The 26,497-nt window shown below is 40.7% G+C and overlaps 1 protein-coding gene across 8 annotated transcripts in view; it reads left to right on the forward strand.

Moving 5' to 3' along the window:
- Window positions 1–26,497, forward strand: part of JAKMIP3 (Janus kinase and microtubule interacting protein 3) — a 165,583-nt gene that overhangs the window by 123,950 nt on the left and 15,136 nt on the right. For 5 of the 8 annotated variants that reach the window (XM_073685101.1, XM_073685102.1, XM_073685107.1 and 2 more), the window contains 11 exons: window positions 421–483; window positions 1,337–1,435; window positions 4,043–4,141; window positions 4,214–4,273; window positions 6,091–6,156; window positions 6,444–6,512; window positions 6,598–6,675; window positions 9,168–9,371; window positions 11,592–11,657; window positions 12,009–12,080; window positions 12,929–13,580. In XM_073685101.1, the coding sequence (XP_073541202.1) occupies window positions 421–483; window positions 1,337–1,435; window positions 4,043–4,141; window positions 4,214–4,273; window positions 6,091–6,156; window positions 6,444–6,512; window positions 6,598–6,675; window positions 9,168–9,371; window positions 11,592–11,657; window positions 12,009–12,059 (855 nt within the window). In that variant the 3' untranslated portion in view covers window positions 12,060–12,080; window positions 12,929–13,580. The remainder of the gene's footprint in view (window positions 1–420; window positions 484–1,336; window positions 1,436–4,042; window positions 4,142–4,213; window positions 4,274–6,090; window positions 6,157–6,443; window positions 6,513–6,597; window positions 6,676–9,167; window positions 9,372–11,591; window positions 11,658–12,008; window positions 12,081–12,928; window positions 13,581–26,497) is intronic. The other 3 variants (XM_073685104.1, XM_073685106.1, XM_073685108.1) reach the window with 1 other exon arrangement.

Genomic DNA, 26,497 nt, shown 5'->3' on the forward strand with positions numbered 1-26,497 from the left:
ATAACAAAGGATCCACCATTCACAATCAGTGGTGTCCAAAGTCAGCTTCCCTCCTCCCTTCACAATGACATTTGCACACTCTCATCTTCATTACAAAAGTTGCCGGTAATGTACATGCGGAGTTCCTGAAAGAACAGGAAGTCTGAGTATAGAATTAGCACTACAAGTAGACTGCTACGAAAAGATAGAAGAGTTTGATTAATAAGCTTAGAGTCCCTTGGGAATGAAAATCTCTTTTTTTTTTGCATTTGGATGAAAAGAAAATGTCACTGTCTAATGTTGCATGTATAAAGACATCATTTTTTCCCCAGTAATAAAATATTTAAAAATCTCCCAGAATTGTGCTCAATAGCCCCCTCTAGAGGACTTCCTTATGTATTGATTTTACATATTCATTTTATGTATCTTTTTGTTTACAAGGACATGAAATGGATAGAGGAGAAGCAAGCACTTTACAGACGAAACCAGGAGCTTGTTGATAAAGTAAGATGTCTCATTTAATTACTATGTTCTTGATTTCTAAATAACTACCCTTTATTTTCACTGTTTAATGTTATATTCAATAATTTCTGCTAATTAATTTATTATTCTTTATGCCAGTCAGAGCTTTGACACTATATAGACATATAATTAAAGGGCTATGCTTAAGGACAGTTTCACATATCCGTGTTTTGCAGTCACCGATCGCGATCCTCAGACTAGCCATATATCTCCATAGACAAATATGAGGTTGTTGGGTTTGGGTAAGGTGACCCGCTGCCAGTCACTGCATCAAGGTTCATACATACACCATGAAGCACAGTTGTGGACTTGGAGATCGGACGTCTGAGAAGACAAGCACTTAGGAAGTAGTGAGATGGCCGTATAACATGGACGGCGGTTGCAGTGCATGGACTGGCCGGCGGCTCTCCCGACCCGAATGTGACAACTCCATAGAAATACATCCTGTCACGTTCGGGTCAGGAGAACCATCGGCCAGTCCGAGCATTGCGATGCCATCATCGTCTGTGTTATACAGCCGGAGAGTTATGGTGCTACCTCTGGTGGACACAGACAGAAAAGGGCCCCTGTGCAAGAACAATATATGGGCCCTTTGCAGCCCAAGAGCTCCTAAAAATGCAAAATTGCACCTGCTTTGGAGGTAGAAATGGGCCCCCTTACCTCTTGGGTTGCACCAATTATATCTGTGACCCTGGGTGCTGCATGACTTAATACAGGGTGTAGATTTTATGCATTACACTATAACTATACACTGTACAAGTTACAATAATAAGGGACCATCGTGTGCATGTATCGGCATAATATATTGTAATTTACTCTTTTTATTGCATCATAGATTAAACAAATGGAGACTGATGAAGCCAAGCTGAAACATGATGTCCAAGATGCAAAAGACCAGAATGAACTTCTGGAGTTCAGGATCCTGGAGCTTGAAGTGAGAACTCTAGAAATGTGTTTATTTATTTTAACATTTATTACAGTATGTATCAATAGAAGTTTTATTTCTTTTTGCTTTCTCGGCTTATGCTTAAATTTCCTTTTTAGAATCTTACCAAATTGTTTTTGAACACTGGATTGTTTTTGCATCATTCAGAGAAATCTTTGCCAAAATATTAATACTTCTAATGGTCAATTGACTTGTATCTTCAGCAGTCACTTTCCATGGTTATGTTTGTATCAGTCTTTGGAGTTGAATTATGGCAAAAGATTTTATTATAAGGTTACTTAAACGGATGCTATGGAGGTAACATCTTTTTGAAGGGTGTTCCGTGGGGTTTACAGGGGGTGACCTTCTTTCTAAATAATTTTAATGCATCAGTTACTATTGGGGAAATGTAACATTACACAATGGCCATTCATATGAATGTATTTCCATGAACTGTAAAATGATAGTTGGTCTTACAGAATGACTTTCCGTTCTGATTCTCACAAGGGGGTCTGTTATTCTAGTGTAGTAACTCAATTGGGATAATCCTGTATAAACTAGAGATCCTGACCCCGCAGTCCCTAGTGGTCCCTGCATGAGCAGAGATAGCCCTGACTCCAGACAAGAAGATGGCAACTTAGACCTAAACTGCCTAAAAGCTCGTTGAGTTGCTTCATGTTCTGTCTAAAGAACCAGAGGGCAGAGCAGAGTGTGAATTACCTACAAAAGGGAAAGTGCTGAAAAAAGGAAAGATCCCAGAGTGAGTAGAATAAACCATGAAATACAAAATAAAGTATAAAATATGTACTGTTAGATAATATGTCCCGTACTTATTAAAAAAAACAGAAGATAGGTGCAGAGTAAAGTACAGAAACAGCAAAGAGAAAAACCCTACTTGGAATTTTACTGACAACAACAGAATGTCTGAACATCCAAATGAAACTATCACCAGCAGCAAATACTAGCAGGGAGAAAGAATATAAAGCCGCACCTGAAAGGTGATAGGGAAAAATAATGAAAACACCTGTATTATGCTTAACAGACAGCAGCCAGAATAGCAGAACCTAAACATCTGGAGAAAAGGTTTGTCTGTTGTGGTTCGGCGGATAGAGAAGCCGACCACAAAACACAAGCTTAAGGTTTCGAACCCAGGAGCATGACAGGGTCCCAAGGACCATCCTATATGAAGTCAATATGTCCCAGTAGGACATATGGATTGGACTCGTCTCTCAGGCAAGAACTCTAAAGTGATTTAATGTCTAGTAAACTTTAGACTATCATCAAATACTTGGTCAAATTAAGATAGGTCACAATAAGGAGGAAAACTTACTTAAGCCTATGACTATTAGTCATTTCAATACAACCACGCAAAGTATTAAATGAGTTTTCAGGCTTCAGCAAATTCTAAGATCATCTACTATATAATCGGCTTATCCCGTCTGTCTGTCCGTCCAGGAAATCCTGCTTCGCTGATTGGTCCGGCCGCGGCCAATCAGCGACGTGGGATTTCAGAACAAGATGGCGGCCGTTAGCGGCTCATCTGCCGCACGGAGGTCAGCGGCGATGCAGCTGGGAGATGATCGGCGCTAGCTTGTCATCTCCCGGCTGCTCGCAGCGGAAGTACCCGCACAGGCAGGAGATCAGCGGCCCTAGCGACGGTAGCTGCATGGAGGTCAGCGGCGATGCAGCCGGGAGATGACCGGCGCTAGCTGGTCATCTCCCGGCTGCTCACAGCGGAAGTACCCGCACAGGCAGGGCCGCTCCCCGGTCCTCACTAACACGGTGGCCGCGACCAATCAGCGATATTGGCACGAAATTTAAAACACCGCTGTCCTGATTGGTCGCGGCCGGTGGCCGCCACCAATCAGCAACGAGCGCAGTCTGGCCGCGAATTGGCGCCGGATTTGAAACACGCTTCGCTGATTGGTCGTACCCGCCCGGCCGCGACCAATCAGCGATATTGGCGCGAAGTTTAAAACACCGCTTCTCTGATTGGTCGCAGCCAGCCGACCGCGACCAATCAGTGACTGGCGCAGCCCGGCCGCGAATTGGCGCCGGATTTGAAACACGCAGGCCACCGTCGGGAGATCAGCGGCGATGCAGCTGGGAGATGACCAGTGCTAGCCGGTCATCTCCCGGCTGCTCGCAGCAGAAGTACCCCGACCGGCGGCCTCGCTCCCCGGTCCTCCACACTTGCCGCGTGGTCAGCGATGTTGTCACAAGCAGTATTGACAACATGACGTAATTACAAAATTCATTAGGGGCCCCGGGGGGATACATTGGGGGGTTAATTTAAAGTAGTGCACAACCCATTTAAACACTGCTTCGCTGATTAGTCGGCCTCATACATATTCTAGAATACCCGATGCGTTAGAATCGGGCCACCATCTAGTCTATATATAATCATCATACGGCGTTTTCATTCTCTGTAAGGAAAAAATGAATAAACAGTTCAACAACTGTCAGTTGACATCTCGAAAGCCAAAACACACAAAGTATATTCAAAAATTCCCAGAAGTTTCCTTTTTAAGAAAATGCAGAATACCCTTTTAACATGTACAGTATGTACAGTATTTGTTTAGATTGTAAACTAAAACTTTTTTTTTTTGCTTTTAGGAGAGAGAAAGGAGGTCACCGAACATTAATTTCCACCTTATTCCCTTTCCGGAAGGGAAGAGCCCCCTCCAGGTTTATTGTGAAGCTGAAGGGGTGACGGTAAGTAAAGTCTCTGGTGTAATATTACTATGAATATCCTTTATAGTGATGGTCGTCTCCTCTTCCTCCTAGGACATCATTGTTTCGGAGCTGATGAAGAAGCTGGACATTCTGGGGGATAACGCCGTAAGTGTATGTCCACTTTCTAAATTGCATGTCCTAGCTGTCTCTTTTGTCACCATGGCAGGCGTGCACACCACATAACATCAGAGGGGGCTTCTCATAAATAGATCAGTCACTATAGGTAAGATACGGGTGACTGATCCATGCAATACAAGAAAAGGCCATGTCCAGGCTTGGACTGGACCACGGGAGAAGAGGGGAATCCTCCGGTGGGCCACCACCCTCTTATATGAGCAGTACTTAGCACTATATACATGAATCACTATGTACAGACAAAGGCGGCATCTTAATCATATAACAATCTACCCAGTTCATTGTTATATAAATGTGTGATTGAGGATAATGTCACATTTACATATAGGTAAATAGTGGAGCCCTGGAGCTGGTTACTAGTGGGCTCTTGGCCCCCCCAGTCCAACACTGGCAATGTCCACCAAAGCAGAATCTGCTCTGGGTAAAATAGTTTTTTTTTTCTTAGATCTTAACATCATTGAATGCTACCTGGAATTACATTCGTTCATGTTGGATAGAATTTTAGCTTAAAGTGTGACCATTGTTTTAATTTGTATTTCATAAATCAATAATACACATGAAAATAAGAAACTTTGTAATATATCTTATTATAGAAATCGGCTTCTTTCTCCTCCAGGACTGATTTTTCATTCTCAAAATTCACAATTCATGGATAAAATGTGTCTTCAGTGAATACAGACTTTCCCATTACTGAGATAGCAGATGATAGTTGGTGCTCATAAAGTTCTATGGAACTGGCATCGGAATGTCTGTGTCTGTCTCTCGCTCCTCCTCTCTCCATAGAATTTTAAAAAACCAACTGTCATTTTTTAATCACAGTAATAGGAAAATCTGTACTAAATGCAGATTTTTACAGATTTTACCCATGAATTGAGAGTGAAGATCAATCCAGGAGGAGAAAGAAGCAGAATTCTCTGATAACGTATATTACAAAATTACTTATTTTCATATGCATTTATGATTTATGAAATGCAAACTAAAACAATGGTCACACTTTAAGCTACAATTCTACCCAACATGAACAAATATAATTCTAGGTGGCATTCAATGATTTAAGTCTTATATGTTAAAGGGGTATTCCCATCTCCAAGATCCTATCCCAATATGTAGTAGGTGTAATAATATTAGCAAATACCTCCAATTAGAAATGTAGTAAAGTTCTTCTGATTCACTATGTCGCTTACCCTATGTGCAGGGCATTGTACTTACTTAGGTATCCATGGTTACGACCACTAGCAACTAACTAACTGTCCCTATGTGAGTGGTCGTAACCAAGGATACCTAAGCTACTGCAATGTCCTGCACGTGGGGTAAGCGACATAGTTAATCAGAAGAACTATACTACATTTCTAATTGGAGGTATTTGCTAATATTATAATTATTATACCTACTACATATTAGGATAGGATCTTAGAGATAATAATACCCCTTTAAGTAGGACTTTTAGCAATGAATGACATAAAACACATTTATCTTATATACAAACCACATTGAATCATTGAAACTATATTAGTTCTGCATAATAGTCCATCTGGTAAAAGCAGTTTTCATTGAACTCCACTGAATGGGGTTGTCAGATATTAGAAATAAAAATATATATACTTTTGTGATACTATATTATATTTTCTGAGTTGCAATACCAAACATAATCCATATAAAGTGTTGCCATTACTGGAAAAATAAAATATAGATTTTTTTTTTCTAGTTCAAGACAACCCCCCTAATCTAGGTGATGTGATTCTTTATTTTTTTTCCGACATGTTTCTAACTAGTGTCATGTATTTTGGATACAGGGCTTAACTAATGAAGAGCAAGTGGTTGTAATTCAGGCTAGGACGGTCCTAAACTTGGCTGAAAAGGTAAATTATTTTTCTACACTAGAATCCGAGATCAGTGATTGTAAATTACTTTCTTAACGAAAAACGCGATATTTCAGTATCCTATTGGCAGTCATTTGTGCTATATGTGTCTATATTGTGGCCACCTAGTGGTGGTGACGTGAACTGCAGTTTGTCAAAGGTTTTCCAAGCATGTCATGATATTGTATTTGTATAGTGAGAAAGTGGAATTATTAGTGATGATTAGGAGCAGACGCATCTGTATCTGTCTTGTTATTTGGCTATAACATTTATTCTCTTTTTATAAGTGGCTCCAACAAATAGAGGTGACGGAGTCTGCTCTACAGCAGAAGATGGTGGACCTGGAGAATGAGAAAGTAAGATACGTCACTCAAAACTGTAGATGTGTTAAGATGCAGATGATTTCTTCTTCTACAGTCTCATTATTGCTTCCCAACATAGGAGCTGTTTACTAGACAGAAGGGATATTTGGATGAAGAACTTGACTTCCGGAAAAAATCATTGGATCAGGCTCACAAGGTAACTGCTACATTGTATCATATGATGATATTTTCTTTAGCCAATTTTCCTGGTTTGATGTAAACAGGTCAAACTTATAAAACAGTATATAATGCAATCACTATTAGTGATCTAGTGGTTTAAAGAAGTTATTTTAATATATCTCTATAGAGACTTATAAGCTCCAATTCTCTTGCGTTGATGATACGATTATTATTATTATACATATCTGTTATGTAGTAAGTTCTGCTCTGTGTTTATTTTTTATTCTGCCCCCCACCAGTTATTGAGTAATATTACCTCAATACCAAATGCCGCCCTTTATATTTTGCCACCCTAGGCAGCAGCCCTGCTGCATATACCTCTATGCATATACAGGAAGCACAAATTCTGCATTGAAAAATTAGTCTCCAATTAATATAAAGGAAAAACTTTATATGATGTGGTCTATAAGCAAAAAGAGAAAAGTGATAAAAACAAATGATTTATTTAGTTTTAGCTGTTAGGTAAATTTTTGATGCAAATGACAATTCCAAAGGACTATTAAATATCATTATAAATAATAAAATACTAGTTCAGTTTTTAGTATTTTTGATAAATACAGTATCTGGAGTTTTCATCCTCACAAATGTTCATCTGATCATGATGTGTCCAGTCCTAATAGAAGTCAACAGTTCTACATAGGAGTCTTTAATGGGGATGAGCGGATCCGTGGAAGTTCGGGTTCTGGTACCTAGTTGATTACAATGGGGACCCAAACTTTCGAGCTGCAAAATTCTCTCTCTCTCCAACGGACTTTCCTTGGAACTCCAAACATCTCCAGAGTTCCGGGAGAAGTCCGTGGTCGGAGTTTAGCACCGGACACTAACTGTCCGGTACAAACCCCGAACCTTTAAGGTCGGGTTCGCTCATCTCTAGTCTTTTATTACCAAAAATGTTGGCAGGTAGTCAGCTAAACAACACTTTAAGGCCATGTTCACACGTTCAGTATTTGGTCAGTATTTTACATCAGTATTTGTAAGTCAAAATCAGGAGTGGAACAATCAAAGGAAAAGTATAATAGAAACACGTCACCACTTCTTCTGCATATATCACCCACTCCCGGTTTTGGCTTACAAATACTGATGGAAAATACTGACAGTGTGAACATGGCTTAAGTAGGAGAACCACTTACAATTAAGGGTAAGTGCACACAGTGTCTTTTTTAAGTGGATTCCGAAAAACTCAAAAGTTCAAAAGAATGAACATTTCCATATCTATAATACAACGACTTGATGTTCAGATGTTCAGGCTTTTGTAACGTCTTTTAGCTTCTTCTTCTTTGCACTTTACAATATGAGTCAATGGGAACGCACAACAGATGCCCGGAGGATGACTGGATGTTTTTTAGAGCATTTTCCCATTTTTTTTTTTTAGTTTAAAAGATGTCATGTGCACAGAGCCTTAAGAAGATTTCCCAGGATTGAATAAAGGGTCTGCTTATTTTTCCACCATTCTTGTCTATGGGTCATTTGTGGAATTGCTGTTCAGCCCCTTTCTCTTGAATGTTGCTGTGCTCCAGTACCAGACCCAACCGATGAACAGATGTAGCACTATTTTTTATGACACAATTATTATTATTATTATTATTATTATTACGTATACATGTTATGTAGTAAGTTACCCTCTGTAATTATTGTTTATGCTGCCTCCCCCCATGGTATTGAGGAATATTACCTCAATATCAAATTCCACCCTTTATATTTTGCCACCCTAGGCACCAGTCCTGCTTCATACACCATATACAGGGAGGCTATGTTCTGCATAAAAAAATAAATGCTGTTTCCGATTAATATAAGGAAAAATAATTATCCATAAGCCATTTTTTTTTTTTTTTAAAACTGATCCTTTTTTTCCAATCCTGGACAACCCCTTTAAAGAGGAGAAATTCATACTGCTTTTATGTAGCTGGTCTGGACTTGCTCAGTATTCTGCAAGGAGCCTGTATTCAATATTTAAAATATTGAACTTTCATTAGTAATATGGCTCGCTCACATGAGTATATAACACGGCCGAGTACTGTCCAATGTTTTATCGGATAGCACTACGACCAATGTTATACTATGGGGCAGTGCAAATCTATTCTTTTCTCATGCTAATTCGGCATGAGAAAAAAACAGCAGGTGCAGCCAATGGTCATATCACACCCACCCATGCAAGTTTATGGGTGTGTGTGAAACATCAGACTGCACTCGATGTCCGACATCTGCGGACTCAGACTATGGAGAAGATGGAGAAATTAAGTTCTCCATCTTCTCGATAGTTGTGATACAATTCTCTTATGCGAGAGAATCGGATCACACTAAGATGACACTCGGATCAATATCTGACAGGGTTTGAGCTGAGCGTCATTAGCATAATCGACACAAATCTCTCGCACTAGAGACTATACGCTATTGTGACTCCAGCCTTCCACTTACAATAATGCATGCAAACGGAGAAACTAAGGCATCAATTTTTTTTGTCTTTACTAGAACATCTTGGAGCTGGAAGCCATGCTCTACGATGCCTTGCAGCAAGAGGCTGGAGCCAAGATGTCTCATCTTCTTTCTGATGAAGAACAGGAGAAGCTGAAGTGTGCGGTGGAGCAGTGGAAGCGACAGGTGATGAGTGAGCTCCGAGAAAGAGACGCCCAGATCCTGCGGGAGCGAATGGAGATAATTCAACATGCACAGCAGGTATAAAGATGTCCATGGAAATGATGCTACAAGCAGCTACAGAATAATGGCAGACTATAAAGATCATGTAGAACAGGTGCATGTGTCCAAGGGCTTTTAATCATTATTTCAAGTCTGGAAAACCCTTTAATGTTTCAGAAAGAAAAATAGTTTGACAAGCCAGAAAAAAGAGCAACCTGCAGATTCCATCATGGTTGCACCTTGGCAATAAGTTCCATTGGTCAAGGCAATTTAATGCCATGGCTAGATTAAACCCACGTGGTATACATTTATGGTGCAAGTGTTATATGTCCGTAGCATCCAGTGCTGCAAAGGCAATTGGATGTCTAAGTCGTCTAATAAGGAATAAAAAAAATGTAAAAGAAAAATGTACTAATGTTTTTAGAAAAAAACAATTCCAAAGAAAAAACTGAAGCTTTTCGACCTGTACTGCAAAATTATGTTGAATAAATAACATTGTCAGAAAAGTTGTGTTTTGTCCATCCCCATTTCAAAAGAGAGAGTTAGGCCACGTTCACATGTTCAGTATTTGGTCAGTATTTTACATCAGTATTTGTAAGCCAAAACCAAGAGAGGAACAATCAGAGGAAAAGTATAATAGAAACACGTCACCACTTCTGTATTTATCCACCACTCCTGGTTTTGGCTTACAAATACTGATGTGAAATGCTGACCAAATACTGAACGTGTGAACGCGGCCTTAGTGATTCTTATGTACCGAAATGGCTCAGATCATTCTGAAAATAAAATCCTCATAAAGCTTCATTTTAAAAAAAGTTATTTCAGAATTTGACAACACAAAAGCAAATGATTTTAAAACAATTATTTTTTTTTATTTTGCAAAAGTAATAAAATCTGAAAGACATTATGCGAATTTGTTATTGTCGTAATTATAACGATATGCAGTAAAAAGTTACCGAGCAATATCTGTAAAAACAAAAAACAGGGTCAGAATTGCTGTTTTTTAAATTCATACTCCTCCGAAAACAGAGAATAAAAGTTCATCAGTAAGTCCTCCTGTGAATCAAAAATGGCGCCAATGTGAACTAAAACTTGTCCCTCAAAATATAAGCCCTCACTAAAGCTGTACTGAAACAAAACTTGTGGCTCAGAATGCGGAAAAAAAAAGAAAAAAGTGATGGAAAGATGTGTTTCTTAAGTTGTAAAACAGTAAAAGAAAGGCATTTGGGTTTCTCTGTAATCAGAAGGATCTTAAAGACTTAACATGCCATTTCTACCTGATTATGTCAAAACTAACCCCCTCCCAAAAAAATTGACGAAATTGCTTTTTTTTTTTTTTTTTACAAACCCCTAAAAAATAACAAGTTATTAAATAAATAAATATCTATCCCCAAACTGTGACATTTAAAATACAACTTTTCCTACAAAAAAAAAACCAGGTCTGTTATTAAACATGCTAATGAAAAAAATATATATGCCTTTCAGAGTGTGGGGATGACAAAAAAGACAAAAAATGTTGGATTTTTAAGGGATTAATTCAGCAAACCCAATCTTCTAAATCGTTAAATGGGGTTGCCCAGAATTGCAAGAATGTGTCTGTAATTTCTTTCTCTTGTCCTTGGGCTATAGCTGGTATTACAGGTCAACTCTATTCAATTCAGTCGGGAAGAGATACAATACCAGACACGGCCTGTGGACAAGTGTGGCGCTGTTTCAGGACAGAAGGCACACACAGGCTTAAAAAGAAATCTATCACCAGGTTTTTGTTGCAGCATGATGTAGGAAAAGAGACCCTGATTCCAACAATGTTTCACTAGTTTACTGGGTGCAGCAGTTGTGATACAATCAGAGTTTTAGATGTAGCAGATCTCAGAAAGCTGCCCCTGCCCACACCACAGCTCTGTGTGTACATTGTATATTTACAGTGAGCTGCTTATCAGAGAAGGGGAGAAGTTAGACCAGGACTGATGTGGGCACCAGTTCAGGAAGTGATAATCTCCTGCTGATAAAACACTCATTGTATTGAAACAATAGCACACAGGCTAATAAATGACACATCACTGGAATCAGTGTCTCACTCCCTACTCATGCTGCCCTCAAATTACATAGCAAAAACTGCTGACCGATTCCCTTTAATGACTACTCAAGCATTAAAACCTGATAAACTAAGACGTCTTTAAAATGTTCCGACCGTAAAAATAGTTGCAAAATAGAAAAAGTAATGTACAACCTCCTCAGTATATTGCATTTCCTTTTCAGAGAATAAAGGAGCTCGAGGAGAGATTAGAATTTCAAAAGCGACAAATAAAGGAATTAGAAGAAAAGGTAAAACTAAGAGTTAAACTTTCTATAACTTTCATATCAAAATGGTGACATTATTATTGACCTTATTTGAGTATCATTGTGGGTGGGACACATCATTTTCCAAAGTTGCTCATACACCTTAGACCCTTATCATCCTGAAGGCTCGTTGGGCCAATGGCTGTTGCTCCCTTTTCTCCCATACACATGCACACTTGAATTTTCCGAGAGTGCATGCCTTTTTGAGGTAGAGTGTGGAAGAAGACTCATCTGATTGCAATGAAAAAGATCTTTTATTAATAAAATGTACCACCTGTTTCACATATATTACTAACAAAACAAATTTCTCTTTTTCTCTCTTCCCTTTTATTCCAGTTTTTATTTTTGTTTTTATTTTTCTCTTTAGCTTTTATATTATGGTCTTAGATCTTACGCACTTTGTACAAGGTAAGAGTCCGAGTGACTGAAAGAGACATTAAATGAGATACAAACAAAAAGGAAAAGCAAATATTATCATATAAGGGAATCTATCACCCAGATTTTTGCTACCCCATCCTAGAGCCGCATGATGTAGGGGCTAAGACCTGATTCCAACGATGTCTCACTTATTGGGCTACTTGCTACTCTAAGATTAAGTGACAAGAACCTGATGACAGATTCCCTTTCTGTAATAAGTGACTGACATTTTTTGCAGATGCCACTAAACAAAATTTCAGACATGTGCTTTTAATATGTCAAAAGATCCTTTACCCTGTAAAAGAAAAAAATATTGGATGCCTGAAGTGACCACTAGATGGAGCTGAGGAGCTTACTGAATACTGTATGCAGGAAACTCATGAGCTCCCTCTACTGGCAGCTTCTAGCAGTCAGAATGCAATATAAGAAAAGTAAGGGGCCAATTTATCAAGCCTGACGTAGCCCACACTCACCCTATGCCAATCTTGATGGAGTGCAAGAAGCACTGAATTAGTTAATAAGCGCATGCAGTCAGAGATTGGACTAGCTCTGCCGTGTGAAACATCAGCAGTCTTAATGAACTAGATGTTGTGCTTTGCCGCCCCCGGCTCCTTCCAATTTCCAACCATTTTGGCGGGGCTGATTCAAACTGGTGTAAAACACACAAAAAGTTGCAAAAATTTCGCGCAAGAATTTTGTGACTTTTTAAAACTTTTCCAATCCTTTCACGTTGTAAAAGCTTTGAAGAATCGGAGTTCAAAATAAAATAGATAATTACACGCAAAGTATTTATGTTGATCTCTACATATTTGAAGGCGTCTCGTTTTTTACCCATTTAGGGTCAGCCCGCCTCGGCACGACACCTTTACAGAATGGACCAGACAGCAAATGAAGCTTAATGAACTGAATGCATTATATAACAAAGCCAAAATGTATTTTTCGTGACTCCGGCGGCAGTGGTGCTCTGCTGGCTTTTACAGCAGTAGATAATAAGACTCAGCAAAAGCTTTGCCTGGGAAATAACTGATTCAGGACAAATGGATCCACTTAGGTTTCCTGCTAAGCAGGTATTAAATTGCTTCTGTAAAGAAGTCCGCTCGTCTTTTACATCCATTTTCGTCCATGTGCACCAGAGAGGAGGAGAGAAAGAAAAGGAGCGCACGTTCTGCCCTGTGGCTGGTGTCGTCTCTGAAGGGGAAAGCATCCTGCACCCATTTATCTTGGACCATTCAATCTAGCAGCGCTCTAACCAATTGCTATCATTTCTAACAGTATATAATCCGTATACATTCATTACAGAGAAAAGCACAAATCCATTGGGAAGTTTCATCCTTTTTTTTCACTTTCAAGTCATCATTGCTACTGCATAGGAAAACATTATTACAGCGAACCCAATGCATCAACTTCTGCCAAACTGCAAAGCGAGAGAAGCAAAAGAAGTCCGAAAACCGAAAAGAAAAAAAAAAATATTTTTTAGATTAATTATGTAAGGTAAGAAATATTAAATGACTTCTACTATGATGACAGCAGTGCTGTATGGTCCAATGCACACAGAAAGTTTGTATGATACTGATTTGGGATTAGCGGACCCTTAGACGTTTGGGTTGTGGTACCCGATCCAAACTTTATTCCAAAGTTTGGTTTGGTTACCCGAACTTCAACCAGAACCCGAACCCCATTAAAAACAATGGGGACCCAAACTTTTGAACTGGAAAACTCTCTCTCTCACTTCCCCCGAACCACCGAACGTTGCAACAGACTTCTGGGGAAAGTTCGTGTTCAGCGTTTAGCACCGGAAACTAACTGTCCGGTACCAATGCCGAACTTTAAAGTTTGGGTCCTCTAATCCCCAGTGCTGAGCATGCCGAAACCGAAGGTGTAGAGATTGCAAATGTATCTGTGGCCTAATGCCTACCGGGACCCAATGGCCGCTCTTAAAATGATTGCAGTATTTTAACTGTTATATGATAATTAGAAGTCCTGGTATAGAACTTGAAATTTGACCCAGGAGTAGAGATGAGCGAACCCAAACTTAAAAGTTTGGGATTGGTACCGGACAGTTAGTGTTCGGTGCTAAACTCCGAACACGAACTTCTCCTTGAAGTCCATTGCAATGTGTGGAGTTATGGGGGACGTCCGGGAGGAGAAAGAGACTGAGAAAGAGAATAGTTTCCAGATCAAAAGTTCGGGTCTCCATTATTTTCAATGAGGTTCAGGTTCTGGTCAAAGTTCGGGTACAGTTCTGGTATCCAGATCGAACTTTGGAATAAAGTTTGGTTCGTGTACCAGAACCCGAACTTCCAAAGCTCATCCCCCCACAGAGGGTTCAAAAGTTATAACTTTGGTGAGGCGGCATTGACATGTTGAATTAGTCTGAATTGCAGCATTTTTTGGAAAACCATCGCAAAAAAGGGTGGTTTTGACAGTTTGGGAAAACTAAGGAGAAAATGAGGAATTATTCATTCCCTTTAACCTATTGTGTTATTGAGCAAAAGAGTAGATTTAGCAAAATTGGATTATTTTAGCCAAAACAAGAAATGGATGCACAGATTGCATTTTATTGCCCTCTATGTATCTGTTCTTAGCAGAGTGAATTTTGGAAAAACCCTTTACCATATTGGCTGCTATAAAATAAGTAAGTTCCACCTAATTAAAGGGCTTGTCCATATTTTTAATTTAATTTAAATGCATGTAATTGGGGCTAAAAATCATTTTAGCAGTTGAGGTTCATTAAAATGTTTGCACCATTTACCTTCTTTAGCCTCTGAGTTGCATTGTCTGTTGCTGGTTGCAGAATGGGTTAACTGAGAATCCATCAGTCAGCTGCTATGGCAGAGTGATGGGAGAGCTTGCGACTTTTTTGTCTTTTTCTCTGCTCCTCTCAGCTGATTTCTGACCACAGACCACATCAGAGTTGAATGTACCAGAAAACAAAGAGTCTGTAAAAGCAAAATGGTGCAAATAACCCAATTGCAAAAATGATATTTACCCCCAAATATATGCAATTAAATAAAAATAAAAAAGTAGGCTGCCTCTTTAAGAGAAATAATCAAACCCCTTAGCTCCTACAAGTATAGAATATGCATGAAAATGTAGCTATAGTTCCTTCCTAAAAATATCCCAAATATAGGATAAATCTTTTATTTAAAGGGGTTGTCCAGGACTTTTATTTTTCTTGTTTTTTACTATGGGCCTAAAAACTAGCTACTACCTGCCTCTTCTTCCCGGCGCTGCCAGAGAGTGGTCCACGCCATTCAGCTGCTCCACGTCGACAGAGCAGCTCTTCTTCTTCCGTTCTGCTCTGTTGATGGGGCGTGACTGCCGGTGTCATGCTGATTGACAGCCGGCTCCCCACATTAATGCTGGCTGTCAATCAGTGTGACATCGGAAGTCACGCCCCCATCAACAGAGCAGAATGGAAGAGGAAGAGCTGCTCTGTCGACGTGATGTCAGCAGAAGCCGCAGAATCACAACTGTGTTTAAAGGTCCATAAACCCGGAGGACTGTGTTAATAACGAGGTTCTGTTGGGGGTTTTTAACACTGTACTTTCTAATCTAGTTCTGGGAAATGGTCGCAGTCTGGCATGTGGATTTCTAGTTGCAATTTTTGCTATACAGAATATTTATGTAAATATATATATATAAATGGCTGTGCAGACCATTGCATTTTTCAAAAACATCCATTAACGACGCATTATAGAAAAATCCATTACTGGAGACTTTGGTCATGAGAAGCACAACATTTTAATATAGATGTTAAAGAAGTTTGTGCACATGTTGTGTACTGCCATCATGTATAATACATAACAACCACAAGAGGGCAGTATAATCCAAAGAACGTGACATCCCTAATACACAGGTCTGAATTTTATACTGAGGTCGTAAACTTTTTTTTTTTCATGTCAATATAAATCATGGGGGATCTCACTGTAAAAATACAAGGAGAATATAAGCAAGTGGTCATAATATAACATGGTGATGGCACTCGTACCCTTATAGTCTATAGGACAGTTTACATGTCTTGTTTATTTGTGGACCAAACAAAACAAAGCGGAGATATGTCACGGATCTAACCTTCCCATTCAAATCAGTGACTCAGTGAGCAAAACAGACAGTACACAGACGCCATCATGCGTCAATCAAATGTCCTTTTTTGACTGTTTAAGGCGAAATTCAGGCGTCTGTTTTGTTTGTAGATGAGAAACAAATAACTGTTCTTCATGAATGCTGGATCTGATTTTCATCAATTTTTTGGTCCATGTGTCTAAGGGGGGCTTTCACATTGCACTCCGGCACCTGTTCAGTGGTCCCGTCGAGGCATAACGTTTGAACTCCCCCCCTGGAAAACAGGATTCGGCATGTGCCGACTGGGCCATAGACTATATTGGTGCCAAACTTGCACTCTGCCATGCATCATTTTTGGGTGCGTCCGGTCACAAAGTCTTTGGTCCAGGTGAGCAGAGACAATGCAGCACGGACTGATGGTGTTGATGCATCGAGGAGAACAGCCAAAGCAATGGAGGCCGAAAAGCTGGATGACGGTTGGAGGAATGGTGGCTGTGAAGACGGATTGACAGCTGCAGGAAGGGAGAGCTGAGAACGACTGACGGAATCCTGGTCATGGAACAGAAGAGCTGAGTATGTAGACAGAGAGAGTAGAGCAAAATATGTGTAGCAGAGTTGGGTAGGTGAGGAGACACTTAATATGGATGTAGAAGAGCCAAACATGTGGAGCAAATCTGGATTTGTCAGGAAACACACTGCTCAGATGGAGCCCAGCATGCGATGCAGAGCTAGGCTTGTAAGAAGACACACTGTTTAGATTGACTATGTGTCCTGGATGTGATGCAGAGATGGGTTTGTCAGGAGACACAGAATCTGGATCTAGGAAGGCCCATCATGTAGAGCAGAGCTCAATCTGTCAGAAAACACAGTGTCCAGATGTAGCAGAGTCCAGCATGTAAAGTAGTGGTGTGAGCACCAACTACCTGAACACTCCGGCAGCATCCAGCTGCCTGAGCAGGCCTGAAAAGCCAGGGAGAGATACATCGGAGGACAGAGGAAGCCGGCCATGGCTGACATATTCTATCAATCTATGATATTATATCACCCTTTCAAAGCTAAGATGGGAAACTATAAAAATGTAAATTAAAAGCTGGAGGTTCATTATGGGCTCATACATTTCTGTGACTGCCACATTCATGCAAAATTACAAAATGTCTTTTTTGCTACGATCATTGATTTCTATGTGAGATACAAATTGGAAATCATATCTTGAAATACACATGTAAAACCCTGATTGCAGTTTATTCAGTTTTTTAAAATAAGAAGAGTGACATTTTGCAGAATATCGCAGACCTGTGCTGTCATGTCACCTCTGACAATCATTTGAGCCACTTGCTGAACAGTTTTTATTTCTTCCATTGCGAGACTTCATAGCTGTCACTCAGCATAATGTCAGAATTGCCGCTGTCTCGATCCATTCATCTGGAAACGCTTGTAGCAAAATACTTGTTTGTCTGTGACAGGATTTCCCTGACCTCTTTACACGGTCATTTGCTGCAGGTGAGGACGGGGCTTTGTTCTCCGAGTGCCAGACGACATCTGCAATTTACTTGTCCAGACCAGAACAATTACACTGAAGTACCGAGGAATCACAGTAGTATCCACAGCGGCCCGCTACTGTCCATGACGAGACCTTCCATGTGTCGTCCTATAGTCCAGAAGTTCATAGTCCCACTATGGATTTACAGTATGTGCGGAAAATCTGTTGCAATTTATATTCCAGCAAAGTGGATTTGATTTTCAGAGATTTCATCTTTGCGCTGCAGATATAATCCACAGCCGACAGCAGTTTTTGCCACAGTGAATTCTCTACCCGAACTTTAACCAGAAACCGAACCCCATATAAGTCAATGGGGACCTAAACTTTGGTGCCTTGAAATGGTCTTAGTAAGGGCTAGGGGTCTGCAAATCTCTCCTCCTGAACTTCGCCTGGAACTCCGGATACTAAAATGGACTTCCGGGGAAAGCAGCAGTCACTAGATGTCAAGTATCAACCCCGAACTTTACAGTTCAGATTCGCTCATCTCTAGTCCCGAAGTCAACTTTTGAGTCCCTCCCGTCTCATAGAGTTAGCCTGCATACAATATAACAGTACCATCGCCCCCCCCCATCACGCATCATACTTTCAGCCAGATAATTTTTCTAAGGGCTCATACACATGGCCGTATTTTCATTCCGAGTGCGAACCGACTAAACATCAGATCGCACTCGGACCTATGTTAGTCTATGGGGCCGTGCACATGTCTGATTTGTTCCCTTGGATGTCATCCGAGTGCTGTCTGATTTTTTTTTGGACCCATAGACTCACATTGCTGATTTTGATCCAACCCTCGAACCAATATCGGACATGTCTCCAATAGTTTCCTAAAAACTGAATGGACATTGGACATGTGCATAGACTATCACGTGCTAGCCGTGAAAAACACTGAGAGCACTCATACGCGAAAATCAGATGTGTGAATGAGGCCTTACCCTCATGCAAGGCGCCGCACTGTAGACTCCAGTATGGCGCCATGTCTGTGTATGATGTGTGTTGCGAGATTGCACTGCTGCTGCTTTTTTTGATGTAGATGCAGGCAGCGGCGGCACACGTTCCCCCCACTCAGATACCCCTCAGAATTCACACAGCCACTTTACCTGCATGTATTACACAGCGCTGTGCATGTAAGGGTATGTTCACATTACTTTTTTTTTAGGAGTTTTTGGAGCAGAAACTCTCCAAATTCCATTCTTAAAAAGTACTGAAAACTCCTCAAAAACTTGTCCAAAAACTCAGTAAAAAGACTGAGAAAGCCAAGACTACTGCTGCTAACTCTTAGCTACCCTATAAGTCAATGCTCAACCCTTTAAAGAGCCTATTGGCTTATAGGATCACTGCTTCCTATGGGTGACATTAGAGAGCTGGTTTTCTTACATGTCTCTCTCAGAGGGAGAATTGTCCTATGAGTCTCCCTACTGTACATCAGACTGGAGAATAACTATTAAATGTTATGGTAGCAGATACTGATAACAATGTCCACAGCTGCTCATTGTGTTTGCTGCTATGTGACGGTTTATCTGGCAGAGCGGTGTTACTTCTGTTGGAGATTGTCTCTGTAATACCGTTCCATATTGTAGCACCATATGGCGGCAGGCGGAGCAGTATGGCGGCGCAGGAGTATGAAAATTCTTTTATAAATAGGACTATTTATAATTGTAACTTTTTCTCTTCTGTTTTTATTTTCTGATTGTAGATTTTTTTTTATTATTATTGTATTTTAGGAACACGATTATGGAGGCTGCCGTCGTGCCTGAGCTTCTTTTAACATCAGTCACAGATTTGCTTTACAGCAGCCTCATAGATGTCACAAATGACTTCTATGAGAGAGAATTGTGGGAATGCTCTGTGATCTGTGCAGTGGTTACCATGCAGGGAGGGGGAGGAGGTGAGCTGTGACATTGCCTCTTATTAATGGTGGATCATATACATGTAGGCGTTACCTGTCATTGTAATCCTTCTTGTGATGATAATGAGATGGCTGTTGGGAAGTGATCTCTACAGAACAGGCAGTGTCCGGCCATTATGAGACTCCGTGATCAGAGTGAAAACAGCAAGATATCAGTATTCTTACAGGACAGTGAAATGAAAAAAAAATATATTATGTTAGACTAATTTTTTTATTTTACTCTATATAATATATATATATATATATATATATATATATATATATATATATATATATACACAGTATATCACCAACATTTAAAAAAAAGGTGTTTTTCAGAAATTTCATAGATTTAAACTTATTCTTATACCAGTAGTATATAATGTTTGTGTCTGATATATAAACTTGGTTTTGCACTTGTCACCGCTCCATCTGCCCCGATCTCAGAGAATTATATGTTATAGGCTGACAACCTGCACATTATTAAGTTGCTGCCAAGCATAAAGTATAACAAAAGCCATTGATGGGGCTTTAGGGACAGTTCTCCACAACATCTGCACAGCCAATCCATCACTGCTAATACAACAAACGCTCAGTAAATGGAACGATTCTTATTTCTAAAGGATGACGCCTCATAGAGCACAACTCTCCTGGTACCAAGGTATCAAAAGTTAGTAGATAATGGTCTCTATTTTACCTTTAAACATTAAAAAAATAATAATTAATGAATTAAAAAAATAAACATATATGAAAAAATATCTAATTTTAGTTTGGGTAGTGCTGCTGGAGAGATGGTGTTATAACCCCCCAGATGTATATATTCCACGGCCTGCATTTGTAAATAAACATAATAGATAGTTAGCTGTGATTGTATTGATCTGCCCATGGAAAATAAAGTTTTGGAACATTGTCATAGCTATCTATCTATCTATCTGACGCGCCCCCTGGGCCGTGGGGTACTCGGTGCCGGGCCGGTCGTTGCTAGGGGAGATGTCACAGTGGTGGTGACTCGGTCCGTGACCCAGGGCGGTCAATAAAAGGGGATATTTACAGGGGATTTATAGTTCTTATATACAGTTCGTGATGCCACCTGTGGTATGTGGCTATATGGAGCCGCCGCTGCGGTGCAGATCCTCTGGAGCTGTTGTTAATGCAGCAGAGTTGGTTTAGCTCTCCACAGGTAGAGCTTAGCTCCAGGGCAGTCGATGGAGATGTTATAGATGTTGCTGTGTAGTGCAGGGGATGATGGCGCAGCAGTAATAATTCACAGAGACAGTGGGGTGCAGTCTTCCGGATTTACTCACAGTTCTTACTTTGCTCCTGGTTACAACTGCAGATCATAACTTCCCATGTCGTGCTGTGCTTACTTAGGGAGGGGTTCAGCCAACCCTCAGGTACCTCCGGAGTACATAACGGGACCCCCTTCTGTGTGTTCCTTCTGGCTGTCTCCCTGCACCTCACACCTAGTGTCCCAGTTCAGTGACCGCTGACCTTGTCGGGCGACGTCTTCTCTGTCCCCTGGGTCCTCTATGGCCGCCTTCTCGGCGAGATAGATGTGGATAGTGGCTGCAGCATCTGAAATGCTGCAGCCTCTGGTTACCTAGTTGAATATTTCAATTCTCACTAGTTAGGGGCCGGTCCCCTCTGCGACCCGATCCCTCCACCGCCTGGTAGATTCGGGCGTACGGGTGGCCTCCAGCACTGCCCGTACCCCTGGGATCCGTCCTTCACTCCTGGAGCCTTCTCTCTGCTCCTGTTCCTTCCTTCTCTCCTTCTCCTCGGTCTCCTCACTCAGGCCCGCGCTTTCCTTGAGCAGAGCTTCTGCAGAGCTCCTGCTCCCAACTCTTCTCAGACTTCACTCCAGACTCCACTGACTCTAGAATGTTCCACTCTCTCTTTTATATCGCTTCTTACTGAGCTCCCCTGAACTTCTTCCTCCACCCACACCCACTACATGGTTCCCCCTCTCTTGGTTCCCCCCACTCCAGCCAGGGACAGGGTTTAGCAGGAGAGCGATGCATCTTGCCCCTCCTGTCGGTCTGGAGTAGTGTAGTGTTGGATGCAGGTGTTAGGGTCCCGGGCAGTACTCCTTCCTTACCTGAGAGTGAGATACCACACCTCTGGGTGAGATGCAGTACCTCTGTGGCGACTGAACCTGCAGGGGCGCCACATATCTATCTCATATCTATCTATATATCTAATATCTATCTATTTATCTATCTATTTATATTATCTATCTATATATCTAATATCTATATACAGGTGCATCTCACAAAATTAGAATATCATCAAAAAGTTAATTTATTTCAGTTCTTCAATACAAATAGTGAAACTCATTTATCATATACAATCATTACACACAGGGTGATCTATTTCAAGTGTTTATTTCTGTTAATGTTGATGATTATGGCATACAGCCAATGAAAACACAAAAGTCATTATCTCAGTAAATTAAAATAATTAACAAAAAACACCTGCAAAGGATTCCGATGCATTTAAAAAGGTCCCTTAGTCTGTTTCAGTAGGATCCACAATCATGGGGAAGACTGCTGACTTGACAGATGTCCAGAAGGCGGTCATTGACACACTCCACAAGGTCCCAGAGTTCCAATTTTCATTTGGAAGTCAAGGTCCCAGAGTCTGGAGGAAGAGTTGAGGCCACAATCCAAGCTGCTGGAGGTCTAGTGTGAAGTCTCCACAATCAGTGATGGTTTGGGGAGCCATGTCATCTGCTGGTGTAGGTCCACTGTGTTTTATCAAGACCAAAGTCAGCGCAGCCGTCTACCAGGAAATTTTAGAGCACTTCATGCTTCCCTCTGCCGACAAGCTTTTTGGAGATGGAAATGTCATTCTCCAGCAGGACTTGGCCCCTGTTCACACTGCCAAAAGTACCAATACCTGGTTTACACACAACAGTATCACTGTGCTTGATTGGCCAGCAAACTCGCCTGACCTTAACCCCATAGAGAATCTATTATAGAGAATCTATAGGGTATTGTCAAGAGGAAGACGAGAGACACCAGACCCAACAATGCAGACGAGCTGAAGGATGATATCAAAGCCACCTGGGCTTCCATAACACCTCAGCAGTGCCACAGGCTGATCGCCTCCATGCCACATTGCCGCATTGATGCAGTAATTGATGCAAAAGGAGCCCCGACCAAGTATTGAGGGCATTTACTGAACATACATTTCAGTAGGCCGTTTCGGATTTTAAAAACATTTTTCAAGCTGTTGTTATAAAGTATTCTAATTTACTGAGATAATGACTTTTGTGTTTTCATTGGCTGTAAGCCATAATCATCAACATGAACAGAAATAAACACTTGAAATAGATCCCTCTGTGTGTAATGACTCTATATAATATAGGAGCTTCACTTTTTGTATTGAAGAACTGAAATAAATTAACTTTTTGATGATATTCTAATTTAGCGAGATGCACCTGTATCTATCTCTAAGTCCAAAAAGGGGGGCAGCACTCCAAAGTTAGATGATGAGAAAACAGATTTTAATCAGTCCATGCTCCATTTTGACATTGGTAGAGGATTTCTCAGACTTGAGATACAAGAAGTTTTGGTGATATCTTTTTAGGCTTTAAACCCATCTGTCCATGGGCCTTTACAGTCCTATAATTTGCCCTATTTTTGGAGTCCAGGTTCAGTTTTTGTCTTTACTATTCAGGTTAGGTTTATGTCTGGGAAGCTTTGCACCCATATTTGTTCTTTTTTAATCTATCTATTATCAATCTATCATCTATCTATACATCTATATATCCCTCCATCCCTCTATATATCTATCTATCTTTCTATATCTATCTGTCTATCTATATATCTATCTTCAGATGTTCTGAGAAAATCGGAACAAACCAGTATACTTTATAATTCGACTCTTAATCCCCGGCACAGGAATCCGCTCCTGCCCGATAAAGTGCAGTAACAACAGTGAACACAGATTATTCCAGCATGTTCTTGGCTTCAAAAATCTTTCAGCAATCTTTATTCCAGCAAAATAATAGCAATGTATAATGGCCCCCACATTACCCCCCCAAAATATATAATGGCCCCCACACTTTGAAGGCCCTCCACATTAGTCCCTACAATGTATGGGGGCCCTCCCACACTGTTTCAGGGTCAGAAACCTCCACACTATGAGGGGCCTCTTAGATTGTGATGCCCCCACAAGTTTTATTTAAAATAAAAAATATCATATAGTTTCCTAATCCAGGATTCAGACAAGTCCACTGCTGATGTCATAGCACTGACGCACGCACAAGATGTCAGAGTCCCGGCGTTTCGTGATGACATCATCGCACTGGGAATATGACGTTCTGTGCGTGCGCCTGCGCCTCGGCCACTGAATCACCCATAAAGTGACCGGCGGTCTACAGAACGGGGAGCGGTACTGTAGGGAGATCATGTCCAACGTAACTATATCGGCAAGTTGTGCACCCCCGTACAGTTAAGGGTAACAGCAGCTCCGGGTGGACCCCTCTGAGCGAGGGCCTGGAGTGACCACCCCCTCCGGTAGCCACACTACTGGCCACAATAGATCTATCTGCGGTCCATGTCTTTTTCTACAGTTACAGCATTATATTTTTTAATCCAAAAATCGGCTGGAATATTCGTCTATATTTTCTATCCATAGCGTGAACAGACCCTTTATATGGTTTTTCATAGGAATAAATAAGTATAAACCAACCTAATGAAGTTCAATGATTAATTCAGCTCTGCTACATCGGTATCTATCCATTGTAATACAGTTAAGACTGTTAATTAGGAACGTAAGGCCTCTATAAACTCGTAAATCAAGTCTTTGACATTTCAAAATGACACATAATGTTGTCTTCTTTGTACAGCATTTAATTCCTGTTCCATCCTCACCCATGAATTGGATTATACTTGGAGCACTGGTGTAGCCAGTTGGGTGCACAAACCCCTACATTAGCATGAGAAAGACCCTTCTCTGCAGAGATCCGACACAGCTGCTGCGGAGTGTACAGGTTCAGCCTAGGAGTCACCATCTGCCGGCTGTCAGCCTCCTCGCTTACACATCTTATCTGCCTTTTACTCAGTCCTTTACCGCTGGGGATAATGATGACATCATACTGGCCGGGACACTTAAATCGACCTTCTCCTTTAACAAAATTTGCCTAAAGTCAAAGGGAAGTGATAATCAGAAATTGACCTATTGTTTAAATAAGGCTTTTGTGTTACATTTATTTTTTAAAAAGAAAATTGTCAGTATTTTTTGTTTTCCATATCACAATCTTCTTTAAAAAAAAAATAATAAATTAGTAATCTTGCAATTTTCACAGCAGCCACTTGAGGCTTTTTTTTAGACTTCCTGCCCTTTCAGGAAGAGTTTACAGGAGTTTTCTTATCAGCAGAGGAAGGATTACAATGACCTGTAACACCTCTATATACAGCTGATAACACAGGATCCACCAATTACAATAGAAGGTGTCACATCTCACCACCCCCTGCCTTCACAATAACCTTTGCACATCATCTTCAATACAAAAGATAGGGTCGGGGGAGGGTCTTATCGTTGTGGCTATGTACATGTGTTGTTTCCTGAAACAAAAGAGAGTATGAAATTTAAAAAGCTCCAGTGGCCAGAGTGAAAATTGCAAGTTATTTTTTTTATTTTTAATACAGATTAAAATTATGTAAAAAAAATTGTCAACATTTTTCATAAAATAAATTCAACCCAAAAACCTAAATGACTCAATAGGTCATTTTCTGATGGTAGCTCTGGTGTTGGGAGCAGGCAGACATGTAATCGCAAGTATGCAATTCGCATACTTGTGGTCACATTCTGATTAAACGTGTCCAGCCTCGCTCAATTCACTTGCATTGAGTAGGGCCACTCACGTCTATTTGGCATGTGACCACATGTATTGAAATTGCATACTTGCAGTCATGCGCCCGCCTGCTTCCAACGCTGGTATCAGAGAATCCTGACAAGGCGCACACTGCGTGCTCTGAGGAATCACAATTCTGCAGTCATATAGAGTGACTGCAGACTTGAACCCCAAGCCTGGACAACCCCTTTATCTATAGATTTTAACAAGTAAGTGGGGATAATTTCTGCCTTACACAGTAGCGATACCAACAAGCATGCTTCTATAGACTGGATAGAATATATACAGTGGGGAAAATTAGTATTTGATACGCTGCCGATTTTGCAAGTTTTCCCACTTACAAAGAATGGAGAGGTCTGTAATTTTTATCGTAGGTACACTTCCACTGTGAGAGACAGAATCTAAAAAAAAAAAACAGTAAATAACATTGTATCATTTTTACATAATTAATTTGCATTTTTTTGCATGAAATAAGAATTTGATACAATAGAAAAACAGAACTTAATATTTGGTACAGAAACCTTTGTTTGCAATTACAGAGGTCAGACGTTTCCTGCAGCAGGGATTTTGGCCCACTCCTCCATAAAGATCTTCTCCAGATCTTTCAGGTTTTGGGGCTGTCGCTGGAGAATAGTGAATTACAGCTCCTTCCAAAGATTTTCTATTGGCTAGGCCACTCCAGGACCTTGAAATGCTTCTTATGGAGCCACTCCTTAGTTGCCCTGACTGTGTGTTTTTTGTCATTGTCATCCTGGAAGACCCAGGCACGACCCATCTTCAATCCTCTTACCGAGGAAAGGAGGTTGTTGGCCAAAATCTCACGATACATAACTCCATCCGTCCTCCCTTCAATACGGTGCAATCGTCCTGTCGCCTTTGCATTAAAGCACCTCCAAAGTTCTGATGTTTCCCCCACCATGCTTCATGCTTGGAACGGTGTTCTTGGGGTTGTACTCATCCTTCTTCTTCCTCCAAACACAGCGAGTGGAGTTGATACCAAAAAGTTCTCTTTTGGTCTCATCTGACCACATGACCTTCTCCCATGCCTCCTGTGG

Source organism: Phyllobates terribilis, unplaced genomic scaffold (assembly GCF_046119375.1).
Source record: "Phyllobates terribilis strain yellow unplaced genomic scaffold, ASM4611937v1 Scaffold_5__5_contigs__length_657084704, whole genome shotgun sequence".
Classification (NCBI taxonomy): domain Eukaryota; kingdom Metazoa; phylum Chordata; class Amphibia; order Anura; family Dendrobatidae; genus Phyllobates; species Phyllobates terribilis.